The following is a 27,293-nucleotide window of genomic DNA, read 5'->3' as shown; positions in this document are numbered from 1 at the left end:
TTGGCAGACAACTCATGGACTAATGATGAAGCTCAAATAGCCAATGTTTTTGTTTCTCACCTCCAGAATATTTCGGCTTCAGTTGGCTCCACCCTTTCTAGCAATCTCATTGAGTGTTTCAACCCGCAGATATCTCAATTCCATAATGACGCTCTTACTGCCATCCCGGAACTAGATGAAATCCGTAAAGCCACTTTCTCTTTGAAACCTGGAGCTGCTCCTGGGCCGGATGGATATCCTCCTCTTTTCTATCAAGCCAACTGGGATACAGTCAAGGAGGATCTTCACCAGATGGTTTCTATCTTCTTTCGAGAGGCCACTCTCCCTACGATGTCTAACCACACTCACATATGCCTAATCCCTAAAACTAAAACTCCCCAAACACCGGCTGACTATAGGCCGATTAGTCTTCTTAACACTACCTACAAAATCATCACCAAAATCCTGGCCAACAGGCTTAAACCAACTCTGGCTGATATCATATCCCCCTTCCAAGCTGCTTATGTTCCAGGAAGGCAAATCACAGACAACATCATGATAAGCCAGGAGCTAATTCATTCCTTCAAGAAAATCAAAGGAACGAAAAGCTATTTCGGTCTTAAACTTTATATGTCCAAAGCTTTTGATCGGATTGAATGGCATTATCTGGAGCAAATTATGCTCCTGATGGGTTTCTCTCCTAGCTGGATTAGGCTTGTCAGTACTTGTCTCAACTCTAGCTCCATGGCTGTCCTGATCAATGGGCGTCCCGGGCGCACTTTTGATGTTAGCAGAGGGATTCGTCAGGGCGACCCGCTTTCTCCTTTCCTTTTCGCTATTGCCATGGAAGGCCTTAGCCGTCTCCTTGATAGACATAACAGTCATACCCCCTTCATCGGCTTCCCGGTCTCTAATTCGGATCTCACTATCAATCATCTACTCTTTGCAGACGACTGTATTATTTTTGGTCAAAATTCTCTTGACAACATCCACAATCTCAAGATGATTCTTAAAGAATTTAGTAATGCGTCGGGTCAGATGATAAACTATTCTAAATCCAACATCTTCTTCTCTAAAAACTCGCATCCGAAATTCAAACGTATGATTATTCGTGAACTTAAGGTTCATCAATCCTCGGTTGGCGACAAATACCTCGGCACTACTCTGTTCATTGGTAAAAACAAAAAATCTATCTTTCAACCCCTTCTCACCCAAATCAAAAACAAACTCGCCAAATGGCAATCGAATCTTCTCTCTCAAGCTGGTCGCTCGGTAGTCATTTCAACTATCGCAGCGACCGTTCCCCGATACCAAATGCAGTGCTTTGCCATCCCTAAAGGCATATGTAACAGCATTGAGTCCCTCCAAAGGACTTTCTGGTGGGGAAAATCCAAAACTTTCCATACTATCAACTGGTCTACTATTTGCAAGCCGAAGAAACTGGGTGGTCTGGGGTTACGCCTCCCTCTTCTTGATAATCAGGCCTTTCTCAGCAAGATAATCTGGCGTATTATCAATAACCCTAATGCTATATGGGTTCGCGTGCTCAAAAGCAAGTACTTCCCCGAAACCCATAAGCCCACTCCCCCCAAAGCCACTCATTCTTGGCCCTGGAAATCCATTATTAAGCATTATTCTAATATGGAAGGTCTTATTTTCTGGGACATTAATACAGGGACTAACATTAACATTTGGCAAGATTTTTGGATCCCTAACCACCCCCTTCCCATAACTAACCATACGGGGTCTAACTTTAAGTGGGTCTCACAACTTATTACTAATAACACTTGGAATTTTCAGATGTTACAGCAATGTTTTAATGATGAGATATGCAGATCTATCCTGAGCATCAACCTCCAAAGTAATCAAGAAGATAAACCGATATGGACATTAACTAAATCAGGTAATTTCTCTATAAAATCAATGTATTACTATTTAAGAACAGAAAGCACGAATGTTATGTAGGACCACTCCGACTGGGTATTTATCTGGAATTTGAATACTATACCACGTGTGAAACTATTCCTATGGAAATGTTGTACCGATAGCTTACCTGTCAAAGATAAAATTGGCAAATTCATTGGAGACCAATTCTCGTGTATCAACTGTGATGAAAACGAAACTTTAGACCATGTGATGCTTCACTGCACCTTTGCTAATGCAATATGGTTCAATTATCAAGTGAGAACAGATCAGATTAGCTCGACTAATCAATGGATCAAACAATGGAAAACACTAAATGAGGATATTACCAATCAATACGCCAAGATACTCTGGTTCATTTGGAAAGCTAGATGTGAAAACTGTTTTAACACGAACAAACAAAATCCTCGACAAATAATAGACAGAATTAATAATGTGTCTATCACGCCTCTCAAGATTGAGTCGGCTATCACTAACAAATGCAGGAAATCCACTAAGAAACAAATATGGAGACCTCCATCGACACCATATTTAAAATTGAACGTTGACGCCTCTTTTACCAAAGCTACAGAGCCGGCCGGAATAGGATGTATTATCAGAGATGAAGAGTCGAAATTCATTATAGCAGCAGCAAACTCGATGCGATGCCAAAACGCGGAAGAGTGTGAAGGAATGGCTATCCTCTCAAGTATACAATGGGCATTAGAATTAAACATTACTCACGCTCATATAGAAAGTGATAATCAAGCTCTTGTCAATTTCATCAATGGTCAAAATATAGGACTACACTGGCAATCCTTAAAGATTATTCAACAAATTAGATCCCTTATAGACAATTTCGAAAGAATCATGTTCACCTGTGTACCTAGGGATTGCAATGCTCCAGCTGATGCGATTGCGAAATGGGGAAGAAGAAATGAAGACAGAAAAGTGTGGAATTCTGTACCTTCTTTTGTTTCGGCTTTACTTTAGTTGTTTGATTTGTATTTTGTACTCTCGTTTTTCTTTAATGCAATGCTCTCTCATCAAAAAAAAAAAAAAGTTAATCATACATTACTAATTACATGCTAATAACAAAAGTAAGAAAATATAATACTAATTGAACTAAGAAAAACTATCCATTAAAAAAATAATATTGAACAATTTTGTTGTCGACATAAATTTCTTCTACTAAAATATGATCAGTCTTTCAACAAATAAGAAACATGATCTTCTTCTCATGAAACTCCACAGAAACAGGATCAGTCTTTCAACAAAAAAAAAAACAAATGAGAAATTAGAAAGATAGGGGGAGAAAGAGGTGTAAGAAAGAAGGTTGTAGGAGGAAAATATATATAGAAGAGAAGGGATAAAATCCATTAATCTTCTTCTTTTATAACTGAAAAACTATTAATTTTTGAGAAGTTATGGAAATAGAGAGGTTACGAGACTGAGATCAAGGATTATGATTTAAGGAGATTCTAGGGGTTGAGATCTAACTGTTACATTTTCATAACTTAAACACAATCAATTTTTAAAAGTTAATGGAGATAATTAATTGTGAATATTATATAGATGATAAAATTAAATTATCATTAATTTTATGATGGAGGTAATAATTTGAGGATAAGTGTCAATTAGTTGAGATTTAACGATGGAGGGTTAAGATTTATCATGGGATAACGAATGGCTAGATTTATCTTTAGTTTGTCTTTGATTTGTCTTTGAGTTTGTCCCAGTCAGCACTCAACATCCTGTTTTATATAATAGATTCTTTGTCGAACTTTTCCTCTAACACAAGTATCTTGGACCATGGCGGTTCTACTAAAATCAGAACCATTTTTGCTAAGAAAACCATAAATTAGATTTTACTTTTGGTTTGAGCATCCATAGGTGTGCATGTAAGGTGTTTAAGTGTTCTTTTTCCTAATAGTTCTTTTGTGTCTGAATCATATATTCATGTGTACGATATATATGTAAACACTATGTTATAAGTACTTTGACAGTTCATTTTTTTGTCATTTTCGTATGTTTTTCAAGGAGGTTTTTTTCAACAAAAAAAAGAAGAGGTAGTACTCAGAATCTTTAAATCAATACCTGGGTCTAAAATACGCATGAAATTTTTGGCAACTATGTACGGTTTTTCTTTTTTCTAAAATTAAGAGCTTAACGCAAAATCCTAAAATCAGAACAGGCCTATTAGCTCAGTTGGTTAGAGCGTCGTGCTAATAACGCGAAGGTCGCAGGTTCGAGACCTGCATAGGCCAAATTTTTTCTCTCTCTTTATTTTCGGTATTTTTTCAAAAAAGGTTTTTATCATGCCAGCTTTCTGAAATCTTTATCAATCTACCGCATCAGATTAAAGCATCCAAACCTTTCCATTATTGATGGTTTGAGGGATCATATCCGATGAAGTTTGGGAGTTACCATCAAAATGATTTCCAAATAGTTTCTCCAAAATGTTGCACAAGTGTTGTTAGTAGGAATTTTGATATGGATTCTCTTATATAGGAAATTGGTTTTCATCAATGCAATTTAGTATGAATCCAACTTCAGGTAGTCATGGGTGGATCACCATTTCTTCTAGGATCTTCAGTACAAAGAAGAACAAAAGGAAAAAAGGAAAAAAAGTAACAATGATGCGGTGAACGTGGATCGAACACGTGACCTTCAGATCTTCAGTCTGACGCTCTCCCAACTGAGCTATCCCCGCAATTGTGATTAATATTTCATTATGTTATACAAGTAACGTAACTTGCAAACACCAGTACACATCAATTGGGTGTTTTTGTCCACAAGAAGTAACAAGGCGAGGTCAGTATTATAAAAAAGAGTATAAAGTAAAAGACTTGTTCAATGATATATGAGAAAAAATGTTTGAATGTTACTGTGATTGTGTTAAACCACGTAGAGGCGACGTTTGGATCCTAGACTATACAGATCTATGTAAGTTCCAGTTTACTAAAAGTCGGTATTTCGGTGTAAGCTTGTAAATCTTCCATTGAAAACAAAATCATGTTTCTATGGGTATCAAGAATATGGGAATATTGGTGGCTGGTATTGGTACTAGGGTAGTGAAATGATATGAAAAAAAAGTGGTTGGACTCCAAGGGTGATGAAAGTGATAGTTTCATATTTCTTGGAAATATTAAGCTTCATGTGTTGGCCAAAATATTGTTTTGACGAGAGATTGAGGTTCTCTCTACCTAGATCTCTCTGTTGCATTTGACCCAACTCCTCCTCCCTTAAGAGGCATCATAGATGAAACCTCTCATCTGGACTATTTCTTTCTTTCTTCAAAACGAGCGAATTCTGATGTTAAATTTCCATGTTAGAGCATGGTGATTCTAGATTCGAGATATCAAATGTAATTAGATTGTTGGATTCGCAACAATGAATGTCAAAATAGTTGAATTGTAATAACGGATGCTGGGGGTTGCTGAATTGACAATCTCTTCCTCTAGCACCAAACTGATGATGTCGGAAAGAAAATTAAACTTTCACTTATAGTTATTCCTCCACTGTGATGATGATCTGAGATGTGGGTCCAGAGGGGATATCTACAAAGACACTCCGAAGCTAAAGTCAATTAAATGTTGTAGATTAAGGAAGTAATTCAGTGAGAGGAAAGAGTTGTCCCCCTTTTGGAAAAACTGGATATGCTCATACAGGTTTAGTTACCAGTGGTGGAGCACCGACTGAAACGATTGGTGTTAAGACACCAACTTGATGATATAGCCACGCGGTAGGTCTTTAGAAGATTAATCATTGACAATGTGCATAGCTACTGACACGGTCAGGTCTTTTGACAATAATGGTTCATGTATGAAAAACGGTGTGACACTATCTTGTCCTCTGCGTGACTGTCGTTCTCTTGGGCAGAGTCAGAACTCATGATGTCGAGTTGGCTTTTGCAGACCTCCTTACTTTGCTTCTTTGGTTAGAGTAGGGTACAAGGACAGAACTACTTGGAATCCACCTTTGTTGACTTCTTTACTGGTCACTGTCGACCAACATTTCGCTCAATAGTCCTTTATCGCAATGATGAGGATCGAAAGTGAGTAAGATTGATTTAGCCAAGAGTGTGAGATAGATTTAGGTAAAAAAGAGAGGATCGAGAGACAGATAAATGGTGGTGGAGGTGGTATGGGTGGTGGATGAAGCAGGAGAGAGATAAAGGTCGTCAGAAATGACAGCTTGATGATAACCCTTGACGGCATCATAAAAGTAGTGGTGGGAGAAATGGCACTCCAAATTTTGTACCCTAACAAATTTTCTTCTTTTCCAAAAACAGTGGGTTTCTCTTTAATTTCAGTCTATTGGAGAATTCGAATTGAACAAGAATAAAGCTTCTACTGTCCATGGGTTCTTACCAGTTCGAGCTAAACCCGCTAATTGCCGTCAAGTAATTTTCTCCCGTTACCCAAAGTGTAAATTTAAAGGCACACTTTCAAGAGGCGCCTTTAAAATTACCCTTACCCAAAACCACCCCTCGAAAGTATATGCCACATTGCAATAACAAGTTTGTGAAAAGGGACACACAATATCGAGTGACCTTGACAAACAATCATAAAACCCTAAATAATCTTACCTAACCTATTGGAGTCAAAGGGTCCCACAGAATTAGTCCCTAGTTGACTCTTGTTTAACTTTCCAATTCACTTGGAGACTTTTTCCTATATAAACCTAGCTATCATTCCTCTAAGAATCACATCCAGAGCTTATACATTTTGGTGCTTGGGCAAATAATATCTAGGTTTGTTTTCTTTTAATAGTTTCTCTATCAAGTTTCTATCTAATTTTCTCTCTACTTTTTCTTGTTTTATTGAATTCTAATCATCTTTTTTTTTGTTGTTGAAATAATTTATAATCATTTCTTTTTTGTTGAAATAATATCTAATCATCTTGGTCATAGAATTTTTTCCTACGATCTAGATTAGAATATTTAGTCAAGGTATAACCTTTTTATTTTATTTCATTTTTCTCCTTCTTGTGTTTGATTAGTCTATGATTAAATTGTAAGAAGGTGATTAATGATTAAACCTTACTTAATTAAGTGTTTTAGACAGGATCTATGGAGAGGATTATTAGAGGAAATTTGACATTGGGCAGATCTCAGCAAACTCAGCCCAACCAAGCTTTTGGAGCACAAATTGGCCGGACCAGTGTGGATGCCAACAAACAATGGTGGTGTTTTGCTGTTAACTTAAGGATAAATTTGAAATACTTCTTTAAATCATATCTACATATTAAAAAAAATAGTAACTCTATTTTAATTCACCTTATTGTTATTATACCGGTTGAAACGTCTTATGATTAAAAGTAATAACTATTAATGATTTAACTAACTTGTCCTATGCACAAGCTTTGAAGATCTTATAATTTAATGATCAATAATAATGAGTTGTCCTGTTATATAATATTTTTCATCGACAGTACTGAAAAATGATATTTTTTTTGTAGACCAAATTATCGTAAAAAGGAAAAACTATAAGTAAATTAACAGGATGATATCATATAGTTTCAACAAAACATCGACAATACTGAAAAATTATATGTTTTTTGTAGACCAAATTAGCATACAAAGGAAAAAACTATAAGTGAATTAACAAGATGATATCATATAGTTTCAACAAAAAAAAAAGGATGATATCATATAGCATCTCAAAAAAAAAAACATTGTAATAAAAGATGGTTCCACAAGAGCAATTGAAAGTCCATCATATGACCAAGCCATAGAGCAATATGAGCAAACAATTGTCTTCTCCTAATTTTAAGTAATATAAGCTATGGGATTAATACAATGCTAATTATTCATCCATTATGTGTTTTCATAGGGCTGATCACAGGATTGAAGAGAATTTCATGAGAAATGTGAGATTTGGGGGACAATTCCAAGCTTTTAATTTTTCAGTTGGGGCCCAGACTATGAACATCAACCAAATGGAGGACCCAATTATGAGAAGGTGTTAAATATTTTAACACTTTTAGTTCATTCACATCTAGACCTCACAAGATATAGTATAATAGCTTATACACGAAAAATATTTATTGATTAGCAAAGAAATGGGAACTAAGTTTGGAAAAGTTGTGATTAATTTCATTAATATCTAATGATAATGGTCTTTCTGTTTTTGATAGTATATGGAAATTTTTTTTGTATTTTTAGATAAAAAGGGAAATGTCTTAAATGCAGAGCTAATACAGCTTTCACGCCTCTAAGATAAGAAAAAACATGAATTAAAAGGAATATATTACAGATAACATTTCAATAAAAAAGACAATCGTATTAAAATGTAACAAGGAAAAATTAAATATTGAAACATCCAATTTTTTCTTCTAGGGTTGGGAGGATTGAAGGGACTACTATGGAAGGGATTATTGGGGAACAACCCAAACTTTTGAGCGCTTCTACTAGAGCTGCTCAGACCATGAAGAATGTCAACCAAGCGGAAGATATGAGAAGGTGAACAATTGATTAAAACTCATTAGTGTTTCCCTTGTTTTGGTAACATATACTTATTTTCTTTATAATACTAGACAATGTGTTCTAGTATTCATTGCTTGCAATTCGAAGTTCTAAAACCACATTGTTTTCGGGGAGGACAAATTTCTTTGTGACCATTTTTTTCATGAAAGATTAGTTTCTAGTTCATTTACATTGGACCTCGCGAGACAGTATAATAGCTTGTAAGGGACGAATAAAATTTTTGTTTTTTTATTTATAGAAAAAGTAGGTATCATTGAGCTCTTAAGCATCTATTATTTCACTACATTATTTTTTATAATGGTTTTTGAATATCGTTTGTCTTAGACTCAAGAGCAAAAAAGCCTCTCAAACGAAATATAGGAAATCAACAACGCGTATCTTTGAACTCGAAGAGAGCACAAAACAGCTTGAGGTATATAATCTAACTGACTTATCAAAAACTTTTCTTATTTTTATTTTGCTAAGATAGGAAGAGAAACCTGATCGGATTAATTCTTGATTTTTGGTTTTTGTTTGATGAAACAATTAGAAAAAAGTGGATGCTTATGAGAGGCAATCTTTAAAGGAGAAAGAAAAGTATTCCAAGTTGCAGAAGAAATATAATAATTTACTCCAGTACGTAAAAACGCAAGAAGGTAATATATATTTATACACTTTGCTTCTTATATAGTTATGTTTCTCTTTTCTCGCATGACCATTGACTCGCTTCTTTAATATTACTCGAATAATTTACATATAATCATATAGAGTTCTCTTTCTTTCTGCTAGTACTTCCTTTTTATTTTTGGCAAATAAATATTTAAAGGTGTCTGTATTTGACCGATTCTGGAATTTCATATCGAAAAGTAAATAAAGAAAGTTACGTCTTTACATGTCTAAGACACTAATTAGGAACCCCATTATATATAGTCATATATCCTAATAAGTAATATTATCATCACTTCTTCTTGAAGACTAGTTTAACGCGCAATAAGTAGAGCCCATGCATATTATTTGTCCGCAGCGTTGGGGTAGAAATGAAACAAATACATAAATTATTTTTCTAGGAAGAAAACAAAATTGTCTCCTAAAAGAAAAGATTGGCTAAATGCAATGCAATTGCTATAAAAATACTTACTCATTTAGACTTCATATTCAACAAGGCTACAGAACCCGCCTCCTGGGACTCCCACTTGAACCGCATGTGAGAGAAATAAGAGTTTTTCTCTCCTCTCAGAACCCGCCTCCTGGCTATAAAAATTGTTCTTTATTTATGTTCATGTATCACTGATTATAATATAAGTGTGACTTTTATCAAGGTGTCACCTTTGATATTATACTTGGTGTCTCCTCTTGTTTTAACAGAGCCTACACATATTTTGATGTTTTACGAAAATATAAACTATGTAAGAGAAAATCGAATAGATCATTGATTGGGAACACTCTATACAAATCTTTTTCACACTTTAGTACTATTATTGATGAACAGCTGAAGGGAAGCGTCAAAAAGAACAATTGGATAACTTAATGGCCGAAAAAGAAGAATACCAACAGGCGAAAAGAAGAAAGCCATTGGAAATGACTATTGATGAAATATCAAAAATGGAACAAGAAGTGAGTTATCAACAAGGAGAAAATGAAGTAGAAGATTCATGGAACATACTCAATGAACTTCTTCTACCAAAGGAGCAGCAGCAAAAAGAACCCGAAGATGGAGCTGCAACTGAAGTTCCTAATGATGTTTCTTCTGTAGAAAAACAAGTTGTACCAAATGAAAATGAAATGATAGAACAAGAAATGGAAGAGTCATCGAGCATGTACATGTTCGATGACCTTTTTGGACCAGACTTTGAGTTTATTCCCATCGGGACACTAGAATCAGAGGAAGAACAAGAACAAGAACAAGAACAACAACAAGAACATGACCAAGAAGAAGAAGGAGAAGAAAAAGAAGAAGAACATGAACAAGAAGAAGAAGGACAAGTAATACAAAAATATGAAAATGAAAGAAAGGAAAATGAGAATCTGGAGAGAGAATTGGAAAAGCTAGAGTATGAACAGGAAGAAAATTTTAGAAGGGTGAATGAAGAGATAACAAATGAGAATGAGGAGGGGGAAGGGGTCTTGATAGATGCATTACCAATGTTCCTGAAACCAAAGTTCACCCCCTATGGAATTGAAATAGATTATACGTGGTAGCTAGGGTGAAGTTTTTTTTTTACCAAATTAGATACAAGGGTTTTTCTTTCTAGTCTTGTGTCTTATTACCAATGTTACCTAAAAGATAGTAGAAGTTAGTATCTCAACTATTGCTAATGTAGTCTATTGGTTTTATGTTGAGATAATGAAAGTTTATGATTTGGATTCACTTCTATTTTTCTGTCAAACAACAAAATACGACCGGTTCTTTATTTTTAGTGGAGACACACGTGTTACCACCTAATAAAAGTGGGCTTCACTATCTAATAAATTTTAGAAGAAAATGAAAAATGCTATTTGATCCGAAACCATTAGTCGACGGAGATGTGGTTAGGCCGCATTTGGTGTGTCATTAGAGTGAGAAAAAGACCGTCCAGTGGGGTCCAACCACTTAAGCGTCGACCTGTGGCCGACCCTCTTTTCTTGAGCCAATTAACATTGTTCAAAGAAAATAGCTCTAATGAGTTTTCGGTAATACTATTAGTATTAGGGTATCTAGTCTTGGTAATATATCTACTCTATACTCTTCTATGTTGTACTTACAAAGTGGACACATTGGCCCAAGAATAGAGGCTCGGCCACAGGTCATCCAATGGCCCCGATCACATCAGCCTGTGATTGACTCTCGTTTCTTGGGCCAATTAACTCTGCTCGAAGAAAAAACTCTACCAAGATTTGTATCTATTAGTATTACTAGGGTTTCTATTCTTGGTAATATATTTATTCTATAGTGATCTACGTTGTACTTACGAAATGAAAACGTTCGTCCATAGCTTAGTTAATTTTTACAACTTCCAACATCTTTAACATAAATGGAGAAGAGAAATTTGGTCGAAACTCTCTAGAAAAAATTAGACTTTGGTTAAAAAGGATCAATCAATGTTTTTTAGTCTTCGGCTTCCTGAGTACTTTTTTATTTTGCAACACCATCCGACAATTTTGCAACGCTTTGCGACAGTTTTGCAACGGTTTGCGCCAACTTTACAACTGCTTTTCTAATAATTTTGGAGTCTCTTGCAACACTTTACAACAACTTTGCAAAACCTTGCGACATTTTTTTCAAAAAATATTAGGTTTTTAACCAAACAAAATATAAATATTTGGGTTTTTAACAAAAAGAAATACAAAAATTGGATTTTTAACAAAAAAGAATATAACTTGTCTTTTTATCAAAAAAAATATATATATAGTTTGCCTTTTTAACTAATAAAAGTTTAAAATTAGGCCTTTCCCATAATTTCCTGAATGGAGAATTATGGGAACAAAAAAATTGCATCATATAATAAACAAGAACGACCAAGAATTAAACTCTACCACGACTCATTCAATCTATTTCGAGTATAAAACTGCATGCGCTAACTTGAAAATCCGAGATATACCCAATTCAAGAATCAATCACAACAAGATATACCGAATTCAAGAATCAATCACGACAAGATATATACACCCAATTCAAGAATCAATCACTTTGAGGAGTCCTACTCGATTGAAAGTTTCCATAATAACCAAAAGATGCTCGATTTATAATGGTGCTTATAGTCAACAGTTGATAGCCCAAGTGGTTCCAAGGTGTTGACATAAACTCCAGAAATCTCTGGAGTTCTCAGGTTCGAATCCCAGAGAAGATAGAATTTTTGGTTATTTAAATTGGAGAATATTAGGGTATCTCCACGCAACCACTAGATTAATCAAGAAACTACAATCAAGTATTTCAGAATGAATAAACTTCAGAATTTATAATTTGATGAAGTCGGACCTAAAAAGGAGTTTGTACCACAGATAAATTCTAATTCCTAGTTTCTTTCCAATCCAACACTTTTTTTAGATGAAATCAAACCTAAAAAAGCAGACTTCTTGATTAATATAATATAAACCAAGTTGATTGTAGAATCAAACCCAAGTCAATAACTCTTTCTTGTTATTATTCTAATCAAAATTAACCAACATAATGAGCAAGAAAACCACCCTCTTCTTCCTTGTTCTAGCAGCCCTTTTCTCTTTTGTTCTTGCTCTCAATACCACTACTCCATTACCATCATTCAATACTTCTCTGATCGACCCACACCGTCGTATCTCAGCGATATTCGCCTTCGGTGACTCGACTCTTGACACTGGCAATAATGACTACATACCCACCATATTCCAAGGAAATCACATGCCTTATGGAAGAGATTTCCATGGTTATGAAGGATCAGGAAGGTTTTCTAATGGAAGACTAGCTGTTGATTTCTTGGTTTCATATTTAGGACTTAAGAATGCACTTCCACCTTACTTGGACCCCACAATTAATGATCAAGATTTGCTAACTGGTGTTAGTTTTGCCTCGGCGGGTTCGGGTTTAGATGATTTGACAGCGACAATGGCGAATGTGATGACTATGAACTCACAGTTGGAGAACTTTGGAAGTTATTTAAACCGTATTCAGAATGTTGTTGGAGTTGATAGGGCAAATCAGATTATTAGAGATGCTATATTTGTTATTAGTGCTGGGACTAATGACATTGTGTTTAACTTCTATGATTTGCCTACTAGAACATTACAGTTTTCTCTTTCTTCTTACCAAGATTTCCTTCTCCAGAGACTTGAGTCTGTTATTCAGGTACATATACCCTTTCTCTATGTTCTATATATCAGAATAAGTCAGGGCCATCCTGCCCAAATTCTGTCGTTTCAGCATGAAATTATTAAAGTGGGTTCAAGCACCTATTGGTGCTTGGCTCGACCCAAGTTTCACGTAACCGGTACTAACCGGCACTGCCCCACACGAGGGCCCAAGGACCCCGTGTTCGAGGGCTCGATTTCCCGGCCCCCGAGGGCTCAATTCCCCGGCCCCGGAGGACTCAATTGCCCCGCGCCCGAGGGCTCAAATACCCAGTGGGCCCCGAGGGCTCAAATACCCGGTGGGCCCCGAGGGCTCAAATACCCGATGGGCCCGAGGGATCAAGTACCCCGCAACCTCAAGACCCACCTTCGCACCCCTATTAGACCATACTTGTGTAAGGATTTGATCTAGTCAGTCAGTCAGTGTTCTATTCAAAATTGGGGTTTTCTTGATAATTAAGATTTTTCGGTAGTATTCATCTCATTAAATGAACTACTTTCCAACTTGACCGCGTTTAATGTGCATCTAAAACTTAATATTTGATACATGTATTATGCAGAGGCTTTACGCAATGGAAGCACGTAAATTTGCGATATCAGGTCTTCCACCGATAGGTTGTTTGCCGATTCAGATGACAATAGGCAGCTTCATCCCTGGTGAACACATGTTTCAGCATATTTGTGTCCAACAACAAAACCAGGACTCACAAGACTATAATTACAAGCTTGAAGGTCTCATTGGACAGTTGCAAGCTTCCCTTCCCGGCTCTATTGCTGCTTACTATGATGTATACAGTCCCTTAATGGACATGACATCTAACCCCTCCAGATACGGTTAGTATTTTATCGTTCTGTTAGCCCACCTTTGAAGCCCTTCACATTTTGTTCCAAATTAAGGCCTAGTTGTTCTTCAACATGGGCTTTTTTCTAATATCATATATGGACCTATTTTGAACTCATTAGATTGGTCTGACCCACCCAATATCGGCTTAACCTGTAACCTTAGCCTGAGGTGGCGCTTGGCTCATTAGGCTAGATTTTGCCTCGGGCTATACATCCTCGACCAATAGAAGCCAATTTTGTTCGGACTGAGCTCATTATTGAGACACCTACTAATTTTATGGACCTACATTAGTAAGTCCACCCATAGCACTATATAATCTTCCAACTTAATTACTAGTCTATAATATAAGAAACACAATCACAAATAATTTATGAACTTCTTAGTGAGATCAAAACTTGTTTGAAATATAAAAATATGTATTGTTCGATAAGGATTGTTTAGTAAACGATAACATGGAGTGTATGCATATGTGGATGCAGGTTTTGAAGTGACCACGATCGGATGTTGTGGGAGTGGAATGGTAGAGATGGGGTTCATGTGTGCCCAATTTAGTCCTACCTGCCCTGATGCCTCTAGATATATGTTTTGGGATGCAATTCATCCAACAGAAGCAGCTTATCGAGCTCTTTCAAGTATATTTGATCAGACTGTTCTCCCACGCTTCCTCGTCTAGTATATTTATTGCCTATAGAGACAACATATATATATATATATATATATATATATATATATATATATATATATGTTGATATAGATATATAGAGAAATATTTTATGTGTCCATTCATTGTTCTTATACTTTTCAAATATATAGTTTAGTACTTTCTGTTTCTCCCTTAATTAATATCTCTTGGGTAGTTTTGTGGCCACATTATATACACATAACAGATATAGAAATTGCACAACACCATTAACACCCATTCCTTTACACATCAGTATCCCCAACTCTCACGAGCTTCTTGAGATGAGACTTGTAAACCTAAAAAATGGAAAAGGGTTTGAAAAAAAATACTCCTTTAAGGACTCGTATAAAATTGGTGTCACGTGTGCACGGAAGAAACTAAAACCAATCAACAATCTTATCTGTAGAGATAATGTTAGTACATGTCCATGTTCTTTATGGAGACAAGACAAATATAAGATCAATCTCAAATTCCCCGCATTTTTGTCAATTTCTTTCGTAGGACACGTGCTATCTAGAATACTAAGGCGTAAAGGATTTGTAGTTGATTTCAATAAAAAAAAGAGTCCCTTTGAAGTAGAATTGTATTTTTTTTTTTTTTTTGTTGAAACAGTAGAATTGTATATTGGTAGCATAAATATTTATAGTTTTAGAATAATATCTAGTAAGCAAATTTTGGCTCATTAGCATTAAAAATTATAAAAATATATTAAAACACACAAATGGGAAATCTGAAAATAAAATAAACAGATTCCGACCAGACATTAGCTGTATAGTCAACTCCCAATAGTAATTTTGTGCATATTCAAATAATTTATTTTCATATGGATACAACTGCATGAAAATACGTGAAGCTATAAATGTGGATCTTACTGACAACAAGCATGTCTGTCCATCTATACTTTATTTTTGATGAACTGTCCATCTATACTTGTTTTTTTTTTTTTTTTTTTTTTTTTTTGTTGAAGGAAAAACAAGGAAAACCAAACCAAAAACAATTACAACTTCAGCTCACATCTCATTCTCTCCATCGACTGCCACGTCTGACTTGCCCCTTGTTTTCTGCCCCATTTAACTAAAGCGTCTGCTAAAATTCTATACTTGTTAACCTTTCAACAAAAAAACCCTATACTTTTTTTTTGATGAAAGAAAAAAACCCTATACTTGTTAACCATTTCATGCATGCACATCAAATATTAGTCATATGCCATTATATTATTACTTTACTTATTTATGATCTTTCTTATTGATATTCCACAGTAACTTTTCAGGTTGAGATTGCAACCTTTTGCTACAACTCAAATTGCAGTAATTTTTATTTTCTTTTTTGGAAGAGGACTACGATCTACGTGCGTTGTGATATTTGGCGTTTGATACATTATAGATGTGATAAGCTCGATAACCACCCACTCAAACACTAACAAGATCGGGCCTATAGCTCAAAAAGATAATAGCCTGAAGTCCAACAACATTATTTATACCCTCATAATCTCAATCTCAATTCAAATAACCAACGAGTCCACCTTCTCTGGGCTTTCTGGAGTTTATGTCAACACCTTGGAACCACTTGGGCTACCAACGGTTGACACAGTAAAAAAGTCTTGATCTTTAGACTTCTCCTTCAACTCAAATACATTATTATCCATAAATTAAGTTATTTATACCAACAAGCTACTAACACACTTATAAGACCCAACCTCATACTTGGTTCTTCAACAAAAAAAATCTCATACTTGGTCAATTGGTCTTGGTTGAAAAGGCACAGCCAATACGTTTTTAGGCTTTGGATGTCTGTGTAAACCGCGCAAAACTAGGTCTTATTTTATACATTTAACTACAAACTTGTGCAAATTTCAATACTGTAAACTTGTTGATATCTTACACAAGGACCCAAAGTCTACTATATATGATGAATTTTTTTACGGTAAAAAATTGGCCTAGAGTGTTTTGGCCAATTTTCCCATTCTAAAATGTGGCGGTAACGTCCTAGATCGATCGTTCTAGTTCTCCTTCATCACAACCAAGGAAGCAAATGTTACTACAAATGTCCACTTCGAATATTATGTTTCTATAGAATATATATCTAACTTGCTTAAGTACAAAAGGACATGTTGCAACAACAAAAAAAAGTACAAAAGGACATACCTTGTATGTTGGTGGACAACCATCATAGTACTTAATTTATGTCTTGTGGAAAATCACCCTCAAGATCTCACTTGAATGCTTATATTCATATAGACAAATCTAGACTACTTGCCATTGTTGATGATGAGTTCCTCTTACATGAGTCATATTTATGAACAACTAATTTCTCCTTCCTTGAGCCTTGCTTTAGATCTTTAGAATGCTTGCCCTTCTTTGGTGAAGGAAACAATGAAAGAGATAGATTATTACTCATTTCTTCTTCCTCATCCAAGTAAATTTCTAACTTCTCATGTCTTCCCAATTTTAGATTAAGCGAAAGATCTAAATCTGGCTCGCATACCATCGGTTTGACAGTTTCTACTATCCACCTCTCTTCCTCAAATTTTCTTTGTTTTTCTCCTGTGATGTGCAACCAATTACATAGTCTTGCTTCTTTGGTTGTTTGAAATGTAGTTGTACTAGTACTAGGTTTTTTATCATTTAAACATGGTTTCTCCTTTGGGGTTTCACATGAGTGATCATGAAGGTCATCAATAAGTGGAAATTCCTTTATGGGTTCATGATTAGTTCTATCTTGGTCATCACGTAAACTAGATACGTCGACATTAAAATCTTCGCTACATGCCCTAATTTCCCTGTGTCCGGTGCAACCAAAAAACTTCTCGGTCACTGAATAAGCATATATTCCAGGTCTATCTGTCAAGTTCATGTCACTAGAAAAATGCACAGAGAGAGAGAGAGAGAGATAGATGTTAATTGGGCTAAACTATATACTATATCCAGGTCATTTTCAAATTACAAGTACTCCACTAAACTCAGTACCTGGTGAAACTGCTTGTAAAACTTGGATGGTTAAAACCTTGTAGAAATTTGAGAAGTTGGTTTGGGTAATGATGATCCCCATTGATCATCAAATTTCCTTTGTTGCTAATGGTCACTGTATAAGAAAAACATACACTTCAATTACAAGTTAAATAGACTAACATCTTGTCACATCAAATACCAAGTATACAAACCCTAATTTCATAACAACCATAATTAGTAGCTAGATATGTACCTTGATCTTGGCCATCTAGTTTCTTGTTGCTTCTATACATCTGTGACAGGAAACCAAAAGCAAAAGAATTCCAAAAATGGGTTTTCATTAAATTAAGGCATAGAGATTGATGTGTTAGGAGATTACTTTTTGGGGGTTTTATGTATTGAGGGGTGGAAAAAACCCAAGAAAATAAGGAAATGTTGGAATCTGATTTTAATCCGAAAGTAGTTTTGGTTTATCATTGTTCTGAGTTTCAGAATAATAGTTAGAACTCTGATCTTATGTGGTCAGTATACCGAGACTAACGATAATACCTGTAGATGGCTCTTGACATGAGATATGGTAAGGCCTTTGATGTTCATAAGTTGAAGAACAAGCTTAGGGGTTGCTTCTGCAGTTCGAAGATACATAATAAGTGATCAACAAAAGGCGAGGTTTTAAGTGGAATTCAATAATCTCTAAATCGGATATAGTCATGAAAATTCCTTTACTTGGATCGATCCGTAAATTTTTATGTGAAGTCTTGAAAGACTAGTACTAGTCAATGGTGGAGGCTCAAATAATATAGGAAAATTAAGAATACTTACTTTGAGAACCACCAAGTGTATGGATGGCATGAACAAAACGAAGATGAAGATCGGATGTCCAACGGATCCTTGGCAATTTTGACCTAACATACTGTCTTACTACACCTCCAGTACTTGACGACGACGACAATGTGGATGGTGATGAATTTTTCATTTTCTTCTTATTTCTGATCTCATACTGGCTACTACCAATTTCAAGTTCAGCACTACTTTCTCTTGATGAAGGTGAGCTTCCACCAAGTTTGTCTTGTTTATCATCTTCATTTTCAGATGGTTTGATACTCAGCTCATCTTCAAGACAACTCTGAACTTCAGTCATCTCACTGATTAATACTCTTTCTAAATTTCTTTAGGTATCCTATTGAATTTGGGGTTACATTTAATATTGGTAAGAATTCTTCTGAAAGTGGCACCAGATAGAATATGGATGGGATAATGGGAGTCTTGCCTTGTCTCAAAAGAAGATGAAATTAAACATTAAAATCTCTTTCTCTCTTATATATATACACTAGGGTATAGCCCGTGTCCGTTGGGCACGAAAATTTCTATATTTATGTTATACAAAATTATCAAATACTCTGGTCTCATACAGATATTGAAGTAATAAAAATATAATAAAAATAATAACCGAGATTACATTGAGTTGTTTGAAAGGAGAAAAGAGGATAGAGGGAAAAATAGTTAGAGCGTTTATAAGGAGTGGATAGTTATTCTAACTTTTACACTTTTATCTTTAAAAAGCCCGTTAAAAGAATGGTCGTGATTTACAAAGGAAAATTGGACGATCGAGATTTATAAACCAAAGTTATGACATGACACCAAAACCTAGCTAATTTGTTATATGGATATATATACAACATTTATACATGGTTGTATATGGAATATTGCATGAGCAATCAGGGTTAATGGTGGACCAATGAATGTAGCAAAACAGGTACCCCCTTCCACTTTTCAAGCCAACCAACCATGACAAAATGGTTGTTTGTTGATGGGCCTAAAAGGTTACCCTAAAAGGTCTCCACCCGCAAGTATACGGGCGTCAAGTAATAACCCGGTAAGACCGGGATCGATCCACGAAGATAGGAAGGTAATACGAATACCGAAAGAGTCTAACCCACCGGTTTAAGTGTCAGTCACTAACTCAGACTAAAAACGAAAAGATGATAAGTTGGGTTTTTGGATTGATTTCAATTAAATAAACAAATAAGGCTAACTAAACTAAAGATGAGAGATTCGGGAAGAGTCGAGCAAGAATTGAATGAGAGGGATATTTCGATCCACAAAATCGATAGTGACTAGTACTAATGATCTATAAGCATAAAAAGTTAGTTAACTTCACCCATTTACTTGGATGGGTCAACGAACTCTTGGTTTAACTCAGATTCCAGTCCATGAACGGTCTAAAAATCCGGAAGATTTTATCATTAAAAGCAATAAAACTCTTGTCACATCAAAACATGTATCACGAGTATCCGACTACAAAAGCTAGCTAGACATGGCGATACAAATAATAAAAGTAAGAAGATAAAGTAAGATAAAATTAAGATTGAAATCCCCCTTTTTCGATGATGGCGCGAGGCTAGGATAGATGGAAAATATGAATATATATGTGCTGCCAATCTCCCCCTAGCAATATCCTGATTTCCCCTTAACAGAGCAGATTAGGTGTCCCCTCAGTGAAAACTAGGGTTCCCCTTAGTAACAGTACCTTCTTCTTCCTCCAAACTAAAAATCCACCATGAAAGCTTCACTTAAGCTTTCTCTCTCTATAAAATAAACACCAAGACACAAATCAAACACCAGGGAATCAAGTTAATAACATCTCAAGCAAAACCCCTAATCTTTCCGGCCAAAATAATGGCCGGAATAACATCAAATAAATCCGGCCAGAGAAGGAAATCGGCCTAGGGTTGCTGCTGCTGTTCGTGGAGGCCTGGTGCGAACTCGCGGGAGCTGCTGTTCGTCCCTTGAAGGCTTGGACCCGAGCTGCTGATGAAGACCAGCAGTTCCCCAAGCTTCCTCTTGCTGTTCCCGTGAAGCTAGCTGCTGTTCTTAGTCCCGTGAGCTGCTTTAAAGAACAGCCGAGCTGCTCCCTGTTGCCGTAGTGAAGCTGCTGTCCAACCGAGCTGTATTCTCACTCGAGCTCTTGCTGTTGAAGAAAAGTCGAGCTGCTCCTTTGGTTGTTCGTGGAGGCCCGAGCTGCTGCCGATCTGCCGTGCCGGCCGGCCAAAGCTATGGCCGGCGGCTGTCTCCTTTCTTTTCCTCTCTCTAAACCCTAAAAACCTAATGTAGAAGATGAAGTCCCAAGTCTGATTTTTCTTTTTCTTTCTAAAGACCAAACCCTTGACTTGGTCTTCATAGATAGACTTGGTCTTCATAAGAGAGGTGCTTATATAATCTCTTTATGTTCCTTCTTTCTTAGACTCTTGGGCTTGTACTTGGACTTTGATTTTAATATAGAACTCAAGGGAGTGCCTTTAACTTTTGTCTCTACTTCCACTAATTTCCAGAAAAGACCAAAATAACCTTCGACTTATTTCTTCCGTAATTTTTCCGTCCGAACTCCGATTCAACTTTCGTTTTCGCCGTCGGACTCACCATTGACTCCACTTTTCATCTAACCTCTTATTTTCTCAAAATGACCAAAATACCCCTGATGCTCTTTCCTTCCGGTCTCTTCCACATGAAATGAAAATGTGACGAATTGCTTCGTTTTATTCCGAATGTAATGCCAAACTCCAAATAAGCTTCCTAACAAGAAAAATACATAAATTATTAGAAATAAAACCCGAAACGAACTAACTCATCCAAGTTAAGTGATCTCAATGTGGTATTTTAACGCCACATCATTTGTATATTGAGGAATTTAGTGTTACACCCCTACCATTTTTCAACTTTCTATTGAACCCCTACCAATTACTTTGTATTTAGATGGTGAAAATGTAAGAATGATCTAACATGAACAAGTTAAATATGATGAACAACAACACAATATCAAATATATTGAGTCGATAAAACATGCACTGCTCCATTGTGATTATGCTAGAAATATCTGGTTCAATTCAATATTGAACCTTCAAAAATATAATCTTTGAAAGAATGGATAACTTCATGGAAATCACTTTAAAAGGAAGATATGAACCAAACATTGACTTCATTGTAAGGGTGGAGCTGGGATTTGAATCTTTAAAAGAGTAGTCGAAAATTGTCATAAACCAAATTTCTTTTTACGATTAATATATAATCGCAGAAACTAAAATGTAAAGACAATTTTTGGTGTCAAAGTAAAGTTTTGCATCATTATTTTCATAAATCATATATGGAATTACCTAAATTAAAATTCAATGATGGATTATTCCGAAAAATGAAAAGTAAGAGCGTACCTATTAAGAATGCAAAAAATCGTCAATTACAACTATATATATTATCTGACCAAAAGAATACCTATCAAAATAAACCTTTCACAATGTATCATATAGCAGGAGTTTATCTATAGAAAACGATAGTCCATTGTATTAAAAAGTTCACGAAAGAGTAAATAAGATCAAATAATATTTTCATTTGTCATTGTGTATCCATTACCACGTTTAGCATATAATAAAAGAGGGTATATAGGCAAAGAACAAAAGATTTACACAACATCAAAACCCATCAAAATGACATATAAATTGTAGAACTATTACTTGAGTTAAGCCATACGGTCATCAACCCATAAAATTCATCAATTATTGAATCAGATTTGATAGTTTCAGCTACTTCTTTCTCAATGTGTATAATCATGCAGTCTCTTAGGAAATTATCCTCCATTCTGGTACGAAGTTTTATTTTGACAAGTTTCATTGCTGAAAATACTCTTTCAGTAGTAGTCATAGAAATTGGTAAAGTTAACACCAAACAAATCAATCTATAACTAGACAATAAGACTCTGACACTCTTGTTTCAACCAATTTCTTGCACAACTCCGATATTGTGGACAAATTTTAAAATTTTGGTGGTGAAGCACATCATGCTCGTAATGTAACAATTGACACCTCAAACCAATTATGTCTAGATTATTACAATCTTCTGGGTAATGAATTTCAGCAAAAAGACAAATATCATTAATTTTAAACGATCTAAAAGCATTTGTAGAATCCAAAGTCGAACTAAATATAAGAAGTGCAATTGTTTCATCAGTAAAATTCGTATTCAACTCCTCTAACTGAAAATCAATGGTTGCATTGAATAAATCTATATGATAATGATGCGGCATTGTGATATTGTCTCGTTGTTGACAAGTATGAAGTCTACTACACAAGAAACACTCATATCCGGTATTATCACATCATTCTTCTTAGAAAATACTTCAACTTGTTCTATGAAAGTATCTCAACCATCTTGTCTCAACTTCTTAAGAAGTGATTTTGTAGTTATTACAAGACTCGTTTGCATTGACAATATTTTTAGATTTTTCTAAAGAGCTTGACAACGCATATCAGTAATCTCCATAATCTTAAACATCAAGTGCAATAGAAAAACAAACTGAAACGATGCCAATGAAATAAACAAACCCTCAGATTCTCCACGTAAAACTTTGTTTGTTGCGATTTCGATTAAGAACTTCGCATGTTGCACCAAACATATCAATCAACCTTTTCACGGAACTAAACTGGGAGCTCCTACGAGTAGCCACAAGTCGCTGTAAGTTACCTATCTTGAAAGTTAATATTTCTCTGATGTTTTAACAATCCAAGGATATCTTTATATAATATTTCAAAACAGATTTAGAATACAAAAATTTGATACTTATCCTATATAATAAATATTCAAATTTTAAAATACATTTCAATGAGTCAATAACCGAATAGGTCAATGCTCTATCATCCCATCTCAAGCACAACCTTCAGATCATGAAGTAATAGCTTGTAGAAAAGAAAGTGTTGCCTTGCCTTTTGATGAGACATGAAAATGTCCCACTTGAATCTCTTAACTCGGGTCAGTTAGTCCAATTCGAGCAGTTACTCTGATGAATTGTGTGTTTCTTTTGTCCAGGAGTCTTTTACAGAATTAAACACGGAAAACGAATAACATCTGGATAAAGACACACTTGAGGGAACTTTGGTCATTTGGAGGTTATGATAGTCCAGTTGTTTGGTCTATGTTGATAAACGGATGAAAGCAGAGTCAAAGATGGATCTGTAGGTGAAAACGGAAGTCAAATTGGAGTCAGGACGAGCAATTTATGCGAAGTCAAAGTTCGAGTCAAAATCTGTCGGGCAAAGGTCAACACAAATCTTTTAGCAACACATGGCGGGCGAGAGGGACGAATCAGATGGCTCGGATTAGTTTTGGGCTTTCTTCTGTCACAGAGGGTGGTACGTCCTGGTGTCCATAGGTTAGTACAACCACATGCAAGATATTACCGCGCACGTGAGCATATTTAGTAAGATCGAATGACTGAGCAGATTTTCTGGCACATGTCTCCATCTGAAGTTGCAGCCCAGCGTCTTCTAGTAGCCCGCGAAGCATCCAATCAAACTGAAAGGCAGCATTCACCCGTGACCAAATTTGAACGTAACTCCCTCTTCCTCTCTTATCTCATACTATTATTTAGGAAACTTTCTAGGCCCATCAAGTTTTTGGCACCGCTGCCGGGGACTGTGTTTAAATTTGTTATAATCTTGGAAAGTTTTTATTTTTGGTAAGTTTTGACTTTTTGAATACTTTAACTTGCTTCTCTATTTTTGGTGTGTAGAACACTAAGGAGCTGAAGAGGAGGCGCAACAAGGAGGATGCCCTCAAAAGAAGAAATTTATAATTTTTATTTTTTGTATTTATTTTGGTGAGAGAGAGACTTAGACTTTCTAGTTTTTATTTTGGTTTTACAGTTTTGACCTTAAATTGGAGGGTTTTTATAAATGGGAGATTTTATAGGCAATGCCCAAAGCTGTTAAAGGCAATCTCGCTAAAGGCAATATCCAGATTGGTTAAAGACAATGTGTGTTTGAAAGGCAATGCCTCAACAAATGTTTGACCTAACGACCTCATCGCCCGACCGCCGATCTTGACTGTTTTTTAATTCTTTCTCCATCTTCGTTTTTTTTACATCTTTCTCTAATCGCCTGACGACAAGGTATTGTTGAATTGGATACTCCAACCTTAAGCCACACTTCACCCACATATCAATGATGTCGTTGTTCACGTTGATAAGCTAATAAAAAGTTCAACAATTAAAAGTTCAGAAAGTTCTCTTTCTATATCCAAATATGCTTTGTTGTACTTATTATTTTTCTAATATGCTTTTGTTAAACTTTTCTTTCATTAATCTAGTTCGTATTACAACAAATACGAATATGGTGTGTACCTCAAATACACCCTCTCTCTCTCCATTAGGCCTGTAAACGGTGGTCCGAAAATCCGAATCCGATCCGCATCCGCACTCAAATAATCCGACATTTCGAATTTCGGATGTCTTGTCGGATAATTTTCGGATATCGGTTTCGGATTCAGATATAGCTATATCCGACTTCGAAAAAATCTGATCCGATTCACATTTGAAATCAACGGTTAAGATTCACCCAAGGGATTAAAAAATAAACAAAACTTTATCCTCAAGTAGTCAACTTAAAGTCTAAGACTAAGTCTTCAGACTTCAAAGAATCAAAGTTCCACTTCAAGTCTTCAACTCTTATCGGAATTTCGGATCAGACAATATTGTATTTGAATTTCGGATCGGATAATATTCGGATTTCGGATAATATTGTGTTATAATGTTATGGCTCAAAATTCAGAATTTCGGATCGGATAATATTCGATATTCGAATAGCATTTCGAATATCGGATTCGGATGTCATTTTTGACCATCCGTCGGATAACGAACCCTTATCGGTTAGTTCGAATAATTTCGGATTTCGAATTCGGATAGTACTGTATCCGAAAATAGTTCGGTCCGTTTACAGTCCTACTCTCCATGTTGTTCCTGCGTTGAAATTTAGTTTTCTAATAGATAGAGATGAGAGGGAACAAAAAGAAAGAAGGAAGATGAGGAGAAGCAGATGAAAGAGGAAGAAAAAGATGAAGGAGGATGAAGAAGGAAGAAGAGAGAAAAAAAAATCAGCCCTAAGAATAGCATTGCCTTTAACCAAAATTGGTCATGATGAATTGACTAAGTCAATTTTACAAAATACATTGCCTTTAACAATAAAGGGCATTGCCTATAAAATTTCCCTTTATAAATTGTAAGCGAAAAACCAAAACGAAGCCTCGGGTTCAGACACTTAAGGGAAGAATGGCCCGGGTCGTCTACAAAGGTCATCGCCCGTCTTGAACGGGAGGTAACTTCTTGATCACCCACGAATCCCCTGTTAGTGGGTCCTTGTATGTGTTTTGTGTGCCTAATTGATTTGACGAACTGCTTAGTTTAATCGTCTTTAGTAAGGGCACAAACCCCATTACAAGGTAGGAGTTGGATTTCATCACCGATCTCTTGCCCAATTAGGAAACAACGCTGCGAATCCCAATCCTCACTTAAACTAAAATCTGCTTTAGACATCAGCCTCTAAGGTATTGAGCTCATAGGATCTTTGAAACAATTCAGGAACTCGGTTTTTATATGGGCATTCCAAAAAGGGAAGTGTCACTCAATTCTTTAAAAGGTCGCCTCGAGAAGAGGAAACATTACTAAAGGTAGGACGGTTATCACAACATTCATCGTTGGCTATCTCCAAGATTATTTGACCGTAATACTTTGACGGAGTAACCCTCATAACAATCATAGTTCAAGCTCTGTTACGAAGTAGGAGTTGTCTAGACTTTTAAGTGAAATTGACCAACCTGTCTGTCGTCTAGATTTTGTTTAGGCTGCTTAGTTGAGTCAACTTGATTGTGGTTGTTTTCCTTCTAGGATCTTCGTAGTGTTTCATCGGTTTTCGATCATAAAAAAAAATTGAATAAGACCGAAAGAAAAGAATCAAGTTTCGTTTTATAAGTGTCAGTTCTTATCTTGTGATCGTGCCTTATCACCTTGAATACTTTAGAAATCATGGCACGTTATTCTAACGGTTGGACATACCCTATTGATGATGATGACCTTGATTTAAAGGGACCCATCATTACCCGACCTGATATGACCCTAAGAGAATATCAACGAATTAATGAGGGGAGTAGGCTAGTTGAGCCTAACCGACCTGGTATGACTCTAGGAGAATACCAACAGATGTGTAGAAACGAGCCTATTAATGAGTGGAGTAGACCAGAACCTGATCGGTCTCGTATGACATTAGGAGAATACCGACAAATATATAGAGACGGTCAGATTAGTGATGAATATGGTCTGACACCAAATATGTATGAGAGACCTTATAGTCCACACTATTCTGAGACCAATGACTTTAGAGGCAGGTATGATCCTAATATGTACGGTGGAAGTTATTATCAAGAGTCTTCATTTAATTACACTAGTGAGCCTAATTATGAAAAGACTCTAGGATAGATCCCAAACAGAGTCTAAGAGTCGTCTTATTGAGATGATCTCACAATTTGTAGACGCAGATACTCAAATGAGGCAAGAAGTACATCAGACAATTGAGTTCTTGACTCAACAGGTAAAGATGCTTAAGTCACAGTTATTCGTCGAGGAGGAAGGGGTTTCACCACCCCCAAACTCAAGAAGGTACTAGGTACAATGACGAAGGTAATACGTCTAACCCTAGTACTAAGTTAAATGTCGATGAATTTACTAATAGTACTCTAGAGCCTGAACAGTCTGATGACTTTGTCGTCTTGTTTCCTCCACCCGTGTCGTCTCACCATGATAGGACGACACCAGACTCTGATATTCAGGATGATGACTCTATGAGTAATTTTGAG

General features: G+C 36.0%; 2 protein-coding genes, 1 long non-coding RNA gene and 2 other non-coding genes across 5 annotated transcripts; 2 read left to right on the top strand and 3 right to left on the bottom strand.

Annotated features, from left to right (window-relative positions):
* Positions 1-4,074: 4,074 nt before the first annotated feature.
* Positions 4,075-4,148, top strand: TRNAI-AAU (transfer RNA isoleucine (anticodon AAU)). The gene has a single exon. It is a non-coding gene; the product is annotated as a tRNA-Ile (tRNA).
* A 373-nt stretch (positions 4,149-4,521) lies between these two features.
* On the bottom strand, positions 4,522-4,594 carry TRNAF-GAA (transfer RNA phenylalanine (anticodon GAA)). Its single transcript has one exon. It is a non-coding gene; the product is annotated as a tRNA-Phe (tRNA).
* Positions 4,595-8,249: 3,655 nt separating this feature from the next.
* Positions 8,250-14,667, top strand: LOC147549965 (GDSL esterase/lipase At2g40250-like). The gene is made up of 7 exons (XM_086668405.1): positions 8,250-8,347; positions 8,696-8,783; positions 8,901-9,006; positions 9,840-10,167; positions 12,503-13,148; positions 13,711-13,984; positions 14,474-14,667. The coding sequence occupies exons 1-7, from the start codon at positions 8,250-8,252 to the stop codon at positions 14,665-14,667; spliced, it is 1,734 nt and encodes a 577-aa protein (XP_086524531.1).
* A 2,046-nt stretch (positions 14,668-16,713) lies between these two features.
* Positions 16,714-18,922, bottom strand: LOC147549964 (uncharacterized). Its single transcript, XM_086669825.1, has 5 exons — positions 18,447-18,922; positions 18,174-18,250; positions 17,878-17,917; positions 17,643-17,757; positions 16,714-17,533 (listed from the first exon to the last, which is right to left on the bottom strand). The coding sequence occupies exons 1-5, from the start codon at positions 18,763-18,765 to the stop codon at positions 16,906-16,908; spliced, it is 1,179 nt and encodes a 392-aa protein (XP_086525951.1). The 5' UTR covers positions 18,766-18,922; the 3' UTR covers positions 16,714-16,905.
* A 916-nt stretch (positions 18,923-19,838) lies between these two features.
* On the bottom strand, positions 19,839-20,689 carry LOC147549963 (uncharacterized). Its single transcript, XR_015238567.1, has 2 exons — positions 20,585-20,689; positions 19,839-20,511 (listed from the first exon to the last, which is right to left on the bottom strand). It is a non-coding gene; the product is annotated as an uncharacterized LOC147549963 (long non-coding RNA).
* Positions 20,690-27,293: the final 6,604 nt, after the last annotated feature.

This window comes from Eschscholzia californica, unplaced genomic scaffold (genome assembly GCF_041429995.1).
Source record: "Eschscholzia californica isolate CP2 unplaced genomic scaffold, dmEscCali1.0.p SCAF_3, whole genome shotgun sequence".
Classification (NCBI taxonomy): Eukaryota; Viridiplantae; Streptophyta; class Magnoliopsida; order Ranunculales; family Papaveraceae; genus Eschscholzia; species Eschscholzia californica.
This window is presented reverse-complemented; position numbering and strand designations above follow the sequence as displayed.

Bases quoted from the DNA above. Each gene is read 5' to 3' on its own strand.
- LOC147549964 (XM_086669825.1), bottom strand. From the start codon at position 18,765: ATGACTGAAGTTCAGAGTTGTCTTGAAGATGAGCTGAGTATCAAACCA. The intron at 18,251-18,446 runs GTAAGTATTCTT...TTCGAACTGCAG, and splicing joins TACACTTGGTGGTTCTCAAA to AAGCAACCCCTAAGCTTGTT. The intron at 17,758-17,877 runs GTACATATCTAG...TTTCTTATACAG, and splicing joins ACTAGATGGCCAAGATCAAG to TGACCATTAGCAACAAAGGA.
- LOC147549965 (XM_086668405.1), top strand. From the start codon at position 8,250: ATGGAAGGGATTATTGGGGAACAACCCAAACTTTTGAGCGCTTCTACT. The intron at 8,348-8,695 runs GTGAACAATTGA...CGTTTGTCTTAG, and splicing joins CAAGCGGAAGATATGAGAAG to ACTCAAGAGCAAAAAAGCCT. The intron at 10,168-12,502 runs GTACATGTTCGA...CAACATAATGAG, and splicing joins ATGGAAGAGTCATCGAGCAT to CAAGAAAACCACCCTCTTCT.